The 12,687-nt window shown below is 39.2% G+C and overlaps 1 protein-coding gene across 1 annotated transcript in view; it reads right to left on the bottom strand.

Moving 5' to 3' along the window:
• kctd6a (potassium channel tetramerization domain containing 6a) overlaps nt 1-12,576 on the bottom strand; it is a 30,127-nt gene extending 17,551 nt beyond the window's left edge. The window contains exons 1-4 of the mRNA XM_003447659.5: nt 12,434-12,576; nt 9,679-9,770; nt 5,876-6,045; nt 1,657-1,909 (exon numbers count right to left, since the gene is read on the bottom strand). Coding sequence (XP_003447707.1) covers nt 1,657-1,909; nt 5,876-6,045; nt 9,679-9,705 — 450 coding nt within the window. The 5' untranslated portion in view covers nt 9,706-9,770; nt 12,434-12,576. The remainder of the gene's footprint in view (nt 1-1,656; nt 1,910-5,875; nt 6,046-9,678; nt 9,771-12,433) is intronic.
• Nucleotides 12,577-12,687: the final 111 nt, after the last annotated feature.

A 12,687-nucleotide genomic window follows, 5' to 3' on the forward strand; every position in this document is an offset into this window, starting at 1 on the left:
GGGATTAAGGGACTCTGACCCGAAGGATGGAGAGCCGGTCCAGACCACCTGTACAGGGGTAACTGGGATCTAACATACTGAAGCATTGGGAATCCAGAGATAAAGACCAGGTTTGTGATTTTCCACAGAAATAAAACTAAGTAACAAGGAACATGACCGATCAAGGTCATTGCAGGAAATCTGGAGTTCCCATTAAAAAACAAATTGGATAGTTTTACCCGCTAATATGACCTGAGAAAAAAAAAGTATTTGAGAATGTGGCTGTCTCCAGGGGAATGCTAACCTGATGAATCAAGGACATCCTGAAAAATAAAGTGCACAGTTTTAACTTTTTCTCCTTGGCTCCTTGACTTCATCTTTGTTTGTGGGATTATGAAAGAGTCTGACATTATAGAAGAGCTGGCAGCAATGAGCTCAATAAAAGGGTCTACAACAAGGAGTGATTAACTGATGAATTTTGAAGCAGATGCAAGATAAAGGGGCTAAAATGAACCTAGAACTGAAATTAGTATTTTGCATTGCTGACGTACCCTAAAATCACAGACAGTTTGTGGTAGTTTTGGAGGAACATGAGACTGAACATGGTGACATAGGCTACCACAGAACAGTCAGGTGGCTCAGCCTGAAAAAAGTGCTGAAGAGTATGGGACCTGAGAGCAGAAATTCCTGTTTTGTGAGAAGAGAGTCAAGGAGAGGTAAGACTTAAGAGAGAGAAATCTTACCGATATTTCTTCCCTCTCTGTGACAGTCTACCTCAGACACTGAACCTGACTTCAATGGACTTCTTCAAGCGCAAAATAGATTTCTCTCACTTAAGAAGAAATAACTGAAAGAAAAATGGCTGGCAAAAACATGCACATTTTATTCACAACAGTTTTGGGGAATGTTGTTTGACATGTTCAATACCTAACCTACAAGCAACCAGTTAAGCATGTCTTTACTGACCTGGGGCATTCCTGCAAAAACTGATTTTCATTTTATGGTTAAATAAAGGTTAAAAAAGTCACACACAAAAATCTAGCAACCCAAAACCTGCGACTGTGTGTAGCTAAACTCCTTACAAACACAGTTAAATGATCAGTATCTAAGCTACTGTTTTTATTGTTTCTTCACCACTTCCAGGTGTGAGGACACAGTGAAGAGAGAAAAAAAACACAAATACTACAGAGTCATCACACTCTTCAGAGTCTGTGACATGAAGATTTTAAACTTCGGTGAACGTAGAAAGATATTCAACAATTTAAGAGTCCAGAATTAATAATATATAAGGGGAAAAATTGCAATACTGTAAATGTTAACTTCACACAGTATACTTTTCCCAAAAAGCACGTCACATCACTTATTTTGTAGTGGTTAAACTAGTTAAAAGAAATAACCTATTATAAGAGTCCCAAATTAGTTATGGTAAAACTGTAATAATTAGTATTATTTAAAAAAAGTAACATTTCCAGCACTCAATGTAAAATGCAAAAGCAGTAGCAGACCTTAGAATTTATAAATCAGGCATTAAGCATAGAAAACTAATCACTTTTATTCAAAACTGTTTGTTTTTTCTAGAGGCAGACTCAGAAGCAGTCTAAAGGAAAAATAAATCAATATACTGTATAATCTGCTGTGATAGATCAATACAGCCTGACCAGGCCTGTTCCCACTGACCTTGGTGGTGATGGTGAGCTGGGTGATGATGACTGCAACAGGATTGGAGTACTTGGAGAGCTTCCTGGTGCTGGACAGCTCAACCACCTCTTCGTAGCTGTCTCTGGGGTAGGGCAGCTGCGGCTTGGGGTCTCCCAGGCACTGGATAAGGGGCTCAATCTGATAGAAGTCAGCCTCCTTCCTGAGCAGCTCCGTCTCCTTGAAGTCACATGGCAATGTGAGCTCTGACGTCCGCAGGAAGTTGAGGATGTAGCTGAAATAGCAGAACCAGAGACAGGATCAGTCGAGACTGCTGAGCCAACAATTCTGAGCTGTCAGTTAAAGTTGGGGCAGGAGAGCTGCTAAATGATATGCAAGTAAGCTAAATAATCATGTTTCATAGATTTTTCCTAATGTTCACTCTATATGACATTAAGTAGATCAGCTACTGATTGGAAGGTTGGTGGTTCGATCCTTGGCTTCTCCATGCCAAGTATCCTTGGCCAAGTTGCTCTCCGATGCGTTCATCGGAATGTTGGTTAGATTGCACTTGAGTTTAGAAGTGCTTGTATGAATGGGGTGAATGAGACATGTAGCATACAGTGCTTTGAGTACTCCAACAGAGCAAAAAAGCACTATATGAGAATCAGTCCATTAAAGAGAGAGCATATTCCTAATCATTGTCCAACAAAAGGTTTCCCCCACTGACTTTGATTTCTTTATATACTACAGTGTAGTCTAATAAGTGAAATAGCACCATTTAGTAGATTTATATGTTATTTTAATAATCTGTCCATCCAGTGCATCCATTGTCTACCACTGCTTCCAGGTCCTAAGCAGAGATGCCCAGATCTTCCTCTCCCAAGCTAACTTGTCTAGCTCTTCAGCGAGGCATTCCCAAGTCAGTCAAAAAGCACAGAGGGAGATGTACTAAGCGGGGCAAATTAGTGTAAGGTTGCAAATGAACCAATGGGAATGGAAAGTTTTCCAGGTGATCTGCTAACAATTTGCTTGTTTATATAGAAGGACATCCCCGAGCGGGACTCACCCAATTATTGGGGTTAGGTTAACTGGTGATTCTAATTTGGTTGTTTTCTAGTTGGTGTGAATGTGAGTATGAATGGTTGTCTGTTTCTCTGTGTAAGTCCTAGAACACATTGGCAAACTGTCCAGGGTGTACCCCATCTCTTGTGCCATGGCAAGACAGGCTCCATTCCCCACAACCCTGAATTAGATAAGTGGAAAAAAAAAAAACAGATGGATGGATGGATATACAAAGACGCAGCCACTTTATTTCAGTAATGACCGGCATTCTGCCAAGAGCAGCACAGATTAGCAGGTCATAAACAAAGAGAGCCAATGAGGAGGAGAGTAACATACTGATAAAAAAATTACAGTGTAAATGCACAGTTTATCAATTTGTTTCTTTCTGAAAAGAGCAAGGCAATTTAGATCAGTGAGAGGAAGCTAAAGGAAAAATCAATGTTTCTATCATAAGAGCTAACTCATCTGTTAAAAAAAGAAATAGCTAGAGACTGTGTGTGGATAAAGGTGTGTAAATTCTAGATGAATCTGTATCCTTGTATCTCTCAGACACACCACATTAATTTCTGCTCTGTTTCACTGAAATTTTAGCATTACTGAGGACCAGACAGACAAACATTCAGGTTAAGGACTCAATGCAAAGCTTTAAGAGAGAGCCAATGTTTTGGCATTGTGCTGACAGCTTTGAGCCATCCACCTGTGCCAATTACACACTCATTCTGATAAAGTCTCCCTCCATCATCACACATGAAAGAACATTCCTAGTGGCAACACATACATATCAGTCACAAACTACGATGCTTTTTCTGTATTAAATCGAGCACAGTTCCATGCCACAAACCTATATCAGGTCTGTGTGATTTATTTAAATAATGTCCTCCTAAAATGTTGTGTTATGAAAGGAAAACTCATAAATTCTTATGAAAGAATTAACAGGCTGCAGAATTTCCCTTGGTCCCCAGCAACCACCACAGTCTGGTCAGATGCCCAAACCACCTCAACTGAGTCAGGACTCCCCTCTTGAATGACCAAGCTGCTCGCCCTATCTCTAAGCGCCAAGTCATTCAGAAGGGGTCAGCAAATGGAATCCTAACTTTGTTGCAGGGGTTTGTGTGCCTGAGTGATACCAGAGGCTATGTTGTCAGGGGCAACTTGCCTCAGTAGGGACTCCCAGGGGAAACTGATCTTTGGTAAAGGGTCAAACTAAATGTGACTGATGACAATAATCAAGGATTACAACAACCTTGCACTGAACCAGGCCTGTAGGAGGGGCTCATTTGCATTCTCTGACAGTAAATGAAAGCAGCTACAGAGAACACATCCTAATTAAAGAAAAAATGCTAGAAATATACCCGTGAGGGTAAAGGAAAGTTAAACTTAAGGATATTTTGCGATAAAAGCAATGAATTATGCTAAAAATGAAAATGGTAATATTTTTATTGTTTGGCAGTAGTGACCTTCAGCTATATAAACCAAAATAAGGTTGCTTGTTAAATGAACATTTATGCATGCTTTGCCTAATATCTGAGTGCTAGTTTATTGCAAATGTACTCCAAAATGGTTCGAGTTTTTTTCCCCACTTATGCACAGTTCTTTACTTGAATCTGTTTTCTGTGATGAAATAAAACAATAAACAGTGATATAGGGCTTTTCTGTAAGTGTCCTGTCAGCAGGTCAACGTGAACATAACACTATCATCTGTGCTCATTAAAACTAACCGTGGTAACAATTCTGTGTATGATGACAAAACCAGATCTGATTGGTGGCTTAAGTATGAGCTGATATCCAAACAGGTCATATTATGGTCATAGTGTGATAGAAACTCTGGGTTTTCGGAGCTGGATGTGCATTACAAATACAAACAGGAAATCTCAACAACCATAGAGACTCTCTAAACTGCAGTCTGAAAAGATGGTGTGGTCACAGATTCCAGAGTATGCTTCCCTGTCAGGACTCTGAGCCTGGAAGGTTCTGAGAAAGGCAGGCCTGCTGGTGCCTGCCCTGGAGGCCTCTCCCTCCACTTAAACACAGCTCTCAGCTGGTGTTGAGACCTCCTAAGCAGGTGACCACTGCCTGAGGCTGCTACTAGCAAATGATTCTTTTTATTTCAATGCGTTTCATTTTTGTTTTTGTTTTTGCTCTGGAGGTTTGCAAAGGCCTCTGCAGCAACTCGAGTCCCCTGAGCCCAGCCTCTCTTTTATCATGAGATTTTTGGACTCATTTTTCATTCAGCCATGCTTCACAGAATCCCAGGAGGTTTTGAGAAGAACAGAATAACATAGTTCAGGGTCAGACTGAATAAAATGTTGATTCTTTTTTCCATTAGTTTACTGTATTTGCATCTGTTGAAAAAAAATTTGATGATTACTGCCATTAGGTTCTGCATGTATTAAATAGACTTACTATGTTGACTAGAAAGCTGACTAGAAACTTAATGTGCTGCACCTGGCAGCTGAAGACAGAAGAAGAGATATGTAGTGGGTTGCCACGGTAACATTTTTTCTAACTGTATATCATATATATTTTCCCAGCACAGAGCCAGGAACATACTATTGTATACTCTGTATACATAAAAGATTTTTTTTTTTTTTTTAATGTGCACAATTAGTCCAGAGCATGCTCTAAAAGCTTCTTATGTCAGGAGCTGTAAGACCCTAAAAATAAAAAATTTAAGAACTATTTGGTTGAGGGTATCAGTGTTATGATAGATTCCAAATTTTTATATTTAAAGATTAATGTCTTGAAGGTGGTGCCAATCAAAATTTCCTGTACTTATAACAGGATAGTTTGGACATTCATTTGGATGGTGACTTTCCAGCAGACTACCACTTGCCATGTTATCCATTTAATCTCAGCTGGCACAGCCTTAATGTCCCTTTTTCCACTCATATAGTGCTGCTGCCCAATCTAGAAGCAGTTTCCACCAAGGATACACTGGTGCCGGTGCCCAAAGTTGGAACCGCAGATGCAAATAGCTATGGTAGAGAATACCACGGGAATTTACCAATGATTAACAGGCCACAGATTCTGTTAACAATGACTGCGTTCCCATGGAAATTACCTCAACTCCTTATAGTGATACTACTTGAGAATCAATTCTCAAACCTGCTGAAACTTGGCCAGGTCCCCAAAAAGCACTGCATTGCATCTCATCAATCAACTGCAGAAGTTAAAATTTAAAAAAAATTCCACTCACCGAAACAGTGGGCCGTCACGGTCAATGAAGTAGTTCCCGTGCGCATCCCTGACAGTGGGGAGGTCACCTCTGAACATGGCTCCCAGCATGGAGTCTGGGTAGCGCTGTAGCGTAGACAGGGATGTGCTATACACACAGCCGCCCACGTTCAGAGTAACTGGCTCTCCCATCTGGACAAAGTAGGCAGGCAGAGATAACACTCAAGGCTTTTGTCAATGGCTGTTTTTTTTCCACAGCAGACATTGTGACTTCTCACTAAGGTTGTAGTGTACAGTGAAAACAGGCCTAATATGCATGAAAATCAGGAGAACATGAGCATGAGACTGAACATGGTGACCTAGGCTACCCCACAGCTGCGAGCTGTTTCAGCCTGGGCAAAGAGCTATAAAGAGTATGAGACAAAATTCCAGAGTTTTGTGAAAGAAGACAGACACGGACATTGCTCAACTCTCAGATGCAGACTTGAAGACTGGTTTCACATTTGCTGTATATGTGTCCACCCTTTAGATTTCGACATCAAATATTGAACCTGGCTTATATCTTCTTGTTCAAGCCCAAAACAGACTAGATTTCTCTCACTGAACAAGAACAAAAAAAAACAAAAAAAAAAAACTTCAGCACAATTTATTCACAGCTCTTTTTTAGAATGTTGATCACATTTTTAATCACCTAATTGTAATGTCTACACCTATCAGCAGTAGTTTATAAAGAGATAAAACTGTATTTGAGCAGAACTGAGTTTAAGTTATTGGCGAGGCCTTTCCCAAGAGTACCAGTTTATCAAGTGGCCCACACCTGTACTAGAATGATATAACCTGCTGTTGAGCATTACATAATTATAACTTTGACCTTTGACCCTTCTACTAAAGAAAAGTACTGGAAAAGTAGGAAACACTGTTTAACGTTGTCTCAAGTTTGAAGTTGAGATCAACATTAAACAATGAAGCATCACATGGATTGGCACTACTGAAATTCTGTGAGTGTTGCATTTTATCTCACAACACACATGGTTTTCTGAGCACAGGTGATCAGTATTTTAAGTTTTGGAGGTCTACCAAAGTCAAATTTTATGTGTGTATTATGTGTACTTTGTTTGGATTTTCCTTTATGCCATTTTATTGGCTTTGAACATAGTGGAGGATGGAGAGCACCTGTGCTCTTTTGATGGGTGATGGTTCGGCAGAGGAGTGAGGTACTGGAGTGTTTCAGGTCGTTGTGACCCGCTAATGGTGGTAAACACAGAACTGGAAAATACTGGATTTTCTGAGCTGAACACATGCCAGAGACGACATCAGTAGCAGAATTTTAAGGAGGAGTGGAAAAGGTTAAGCCTAATAAACCATTTTCTGAATTGAAGTGAAAGTCCCTGTGGGTCTGGAGGGGTCCATGTGTCTACAGTTTAACACCCCAGGGGACCTTTTTGACAATTTCTGTCTATATTCTCAGAGTTTTTCGAAACTGATTTTCAATAAATTGGAATTTGAAGCTACAACTCCAATGTTTTTCAAATATATTAGCACGAGCGTGAGAGTTTAGATTGAATAAATTTGGTCTTTGATTTCAGTTTTTTGACAACACTACAATAATCTGTAATATTAAATCATTTCTAAAACACTGAAGTGTCTGAATTTTGCAGTAAAAGGTATAAAAGCGCCAATTTTCATCAGCTTAACACATCTCCCTTGTTCTTATCCTTGGATAGTTTTCTAAAGGTCAAGACTAGAGTGAAGAAAGCCCAAAATATCCACACAAAAAAAGACAAAAGGACAGAGGTGCCATCATTCAAATGCCAGACATGTTTGGCTGGTGAAAAGCTGCCAGAGAGAAGGACAGGTTGGACAGAAAAATGGCTGCATACAAAAAGAAAAGACAAACAAAAAGATCTGATTTACAACAATTTCCTTATAAGGACTTGTTGCTTGTCCACAAAAACTGGTCAAGCCCTGACCATGTGCTACACAAACAGCTTTATGCAAAAGTTGATGCTCCCTTACGAGGCAATATAAGCACAGAGGTAGGTTCAAATACACTGATCATGTACAACTGAGCAAACAATCAAATGTGAAACTGAATAAACTGAATACAGGATCATATAAAATCATCTCTATGATTCATCTCAGTCTCTGCCCATTTAATACTGGATGGTATACTTAATATAACTATATACTGGCCTCAATTTCACACATGATATGACTTCTTTAAATCCTACTAGATCAATGAACAAAGACACAGCCACTGGGGGGTTTTATTATCATGTATTTATAGTAGCCACTAGAAGTAGAAACCGCACGCTGACACATTGCTTGAACACAGCCTGGATAATCCTCCTTTCTGACACTTTGAATGAACAAAATTTACAAAATGTACTCGTTGTTTTATTCAATCAGAGCTGAAATGAGTCAGGCCATGAACATATCAAGAGAGGGTTTTCAGAGGTCAGGGCAAAAGTCCCTTTTCCCATAGACTTCTATAGTATAGGAAGTGTTTTTGCAGCCACAGGTATCACCCCCCAGTGGCCATTACAAAGAATGCAAGTTTAAGACACTTCCCTGTTGGCTTCACTTTTCAGACCCAGAAACTGTCTTTTTTTTTTTTTTAACACTATATGATATTATATAAAACAACAATTAATTGATAACTAGAAGAAGAAGCTCTGCTGACACAGAGACAGGGAACCAGGTATAGAAGGAGTAGAAGTTGAAACAGGAAGTAAAGAAATCCAAGTAGATTTTTTTAAAAATTTGCTTCGTCTTTCTTGGGGTGTCCACTTCCTGACAATTTTTCTATACTCCTGATGTGCTGTTCATTTACATTCATATCTTATGTACATAATATTTATAATTCATTGTGTGCATACCCACACACAAATAATAAGCTATTTGTGAAACACTGTTCTGTGATTTTATATTTTCAAAACATCACCGCTCCTCTTCTTAAAATGAGTTTGTTCCTCCAAAATGATGACTTTATTCTAAGCTTCTCAAAATACTTCAGCTTCACTCTTGAAATATGCCTCATCAGATATTTTCTTATAAATTTAACATTGATTGTTGATAGTTTCCTCCATTTCAAAGCTTGCGTTTTACAACTTGTCCAAACAAACACATCTCTCACCACTCCAGCGGTACAGAGGATGATCTTCATGTGTAACTGATGAACAAAAGGTTTTTTGTACTTTGTTTAGTTTTTGTTTAGTTTTTTTTAGAAAGAGAGACGAAAACAGGTATTTTCTTCTCCTCTCATCGAGGGAACTGTTGTGACTTGGCCCTATATAAAAAAAATGAATTGAATCTTCTCCAGAGTGTCATCATTCTAAACTGCTGATTAGCGAGTCTCCCACTTTATAATCTAGGAATCTCTTAGCTGCTGCACTGATTTGTCATTAAAATAACAGTAAGTAATGATAAGCCTGTGCACAACAAGCCAAAGTGCCTCTTAACTGGTGTTTTTCTTCATGACAGAATAATTTGCGCCACAAAGTTTGGAAGACAAAGTCTAAATGGAGTTTGTGTGGATTAACTTATTATTTTGGTGATCTTACTTTATTGTAGTTTTATTTATTTATTCAGATAACAGTTAAGTGTTTCATATTCTCTATAGTCCTGATAGAAAAATGGGCCACAATAAACCAGTAAACACCTTCTTATGAAAAATACTAATAAAAATAATATCCTGAGGTTTTGGTCATGCACCTCATCACTCTTACGGTCATTTTTGGCTAATGTGATGGCAATGCTTTTAAATACTGGATATTAAAAAAGAAATCATATTGTGTTATAAAATTAAAACCAGTTACTACCCACCATGTGACCCAGGTCTCCATTCTCCATCTGCAGTCAATGTTTCTTCTTAGTTCAATCGGTCGAGAAGATCATTTCTCAGTCTCCACAAACACCTGCAACAAGGGGGCGAACAGCTTGTGAGACGGTTGCCATGGAGACGAGCAACAAGCTGATGCAGCGGCCGTCACGATCAGGAAGACTAATCGAGGCTGATTAGTCTCGGGTTTGCCGACGTGTCCTATGCACACGGCCAGCCGGTGAGAAAGGGGAAGAGACGCGTTTCTTAAATCAGATGAATGAAGCTCACACTGCGACTGATTAATGGAACTCAAACAGCATCTTAATGAGCCGTGATTAAGTTTTAAAATCACAAATCAGACCCAGCTGTGGCTGAAAGGCTGAAAATCTCCAAACACTGCTTCTCCTATGTTTAATTTTAATTTGGTGTGGTTCAAAATGACTGCAGCAGCACTGCAGAGGTTTTCTTAGTCCACTCATTCTTCCTTTCTGTCATATTGAGGCACCCACATTACCCACAATGCTACTCAACAGCTGATAGTTTGCTTGACGTGGTAGTGGCTAATGTAGCCTTGATGAGCAAACACAGGTGGCATAAACTCAGTCATTTATAATCATCATCTTCTTCTTCTTTCGGCAGCTCCCTTTAGGCGTCGCCATGGGGGATCTGCCTACCATCTCTAGCATCCTCCTCTTCTCTCACACCAACCTTCTATATGTCCTAACTACGCCCATGAGTCTTTTCTCTGGTCTTCTACTTTTTCTCCTGCTTGGCAGCTCCATAATCACCATCCTTTGTGCAGTATATCCAGTATCTCTCCTCTGCACATGTCCAAACCATCTCAGCCTTGCTGCTCTAATTTGTCACCAAATTGCTCCAACCTGAACTGTCCCTATTATGTACTTATTTCTAATCTTGTTCATCCACACCACTCTCAACAAATAGCACTAACTCTGCCCCTTCCAAACCATAGATCATTGCAGGTCTCACTACCAACTTGTAAACGTTCCTTTTACCCTAATGTGAAAAATCACCCCTGACACTCACTGTCCTCTCTACCCTGAAAGCACTCTCGTCTTCAGCTCTTGTGCACTCTTTGTTGCTTTGGATGGTAAACTCATCCACCTTTTTATCTCTACTCATTGCAGCTTCAATGTTACACTTGTCTCCCCCTTAAAATGAAATTTTCATAGAGGGGCTCATAATTCTTTACTTGTCTGTACCTCTATCACTCCAGGTTCTCTTCCTACCCTACTCTCAGAAAAGATCCCAATGTCCCTGCAAACATCACAGTCCACAGATTTCCCTGATGTAATCCAACCCCAACCTTGAACCCATCTGTCACTCCTACTACACACCTCACCACTGTATCGCTGTCCACATACATGTCCTGCACAACCTTCACATACTTCTCTGCCACTCCTGGCTTCCTCGTGCAGTACCGCAATTCCTCTCTTTGCATCCTATCTTATTCCTTTTCTATATTCAAAATGACACAGTGCAATTCCTTCTGACCTCCTCTACACTTCTTCATCATCACTCTCAAAGCAAGCATTGCTTCTGTAGCGCTCTCTCTCAGCATAAAGCTGTACTGCAGCTCACTGATCATCACCTAGCTTCTTGATCTAGCTTCATGGTATGGCTCATCAACTTAATCCCTCTGTAGTTATTACAGCTCTGCATATCACCCTTATTCTTGAAAATATGTACCAGTACACTTCTTCTCTATTCCACAGACACCCGCTCACTCTCCAGGATTCTGTTAAACACTCTGGTAAAAAGTACACTGCCATCTCCCCTAGATGTCTCCAAACCTCTACCGGTATGTTATTAGACAAACTGCCTTTCCACTCATTCATTTAACAATATTAATAATAACACAACTCTGTACACTCCCAAATGCTTAGGTTAATAAAACTGGCAGTCTTCAGTCTCATGAGTCTCTGCTACACTTTGTACATCTTCTTTTCATACGTACATATTCATGACAAACAGACTTTTATGTATGCAAATCACTATAGTTACCACAAACTACAGATTGCAGGTTCAAAAACTTTATTATATTTCATGAAGCCATGCAAAATTTGACCTTTGTACCACAAACCAAGTTAAAACATTTCAAACTGAGCGAAATTTGGTTTTTAATTCACCAAAGCTCAAATTTTTTGAGCCCTAATAACATCTTAAGTACAGACGACAGAAACATGAATTTCTCACATTTACTCTAATAAAGGGAAATATAAAAATATACTTAAATACTATTAACTGTATCAGCACAGGAATAAAAGTTATTAACTGCATATCTCCATTTTATATCATATATGTGAAAACCCGATTTGTAAATGTCACTTTAGTCTTTGTGCTTTTAATCTCTGACTTGGCAGATAAACATGCAGGCAATTCCATTGACTAATTTCTTAATCTGGGTCTGTTTTTAATAATTACTACTTAATTTATTTAAATTTTTGAAGAATTTCTGAATTACTTAGAGAGGTAAAGCTTAGATATTCCCCAGACCAAATATTCCTCGAAAATCTAACCTAAATGTAGCCTTGTTGAGAAATGAAAACAATCAGCTAAAGGCCTCCTGAGTGATCATAGTTCAGTTGAAGGCTGGTATCTGTCTCACTGAAGCTGACCAGTGTGCTGCGGCTAACGCCTGCTAGCTCGTTAGCATCATAGCTGTAAGGGGGAAAAAAAAGCATCACACCGATACTTTCATAAAAATTTAGATTTAAAAAGTCTGTCGGGTCTTACCTATACCGGCTCCATCACTACCAACCACCGCTTGAACCACATACACAGATGGAGGTTAGAGCTATTGCTAGCTAACCTGTATATCCGTCATAATTAATACTAAAGACTTCCGGTAAGATCTGCCAAAATAAAAGTGGAGAATGTAAATAAACTAGTAGAAACACATTCAGGTGTGTTTAAAAAATAATCTAAAATAACCTACTAAAATCTGTAAAGCTTAAATCTGTAATCTGAAAAAAAACCTCGGTGTGTTA

The sequence above is a fragment of the Oreochromis niloticus genome, linkage group LG5 (assembly GCF_001858045.2).
Source record: "Oreochromis niloticus isolate F11D_XX linkage group LG5, O_niloticus_UMD_NMBU, whole genome shotgun sequence".
In the NCBI taxonomy this organism is placed as follows: Eukaryota; Metazoa; Chordata; class Actinopteri; order Cichliformes; family Cichlidae; genus Oreochromis; species Oreochromis niloticus.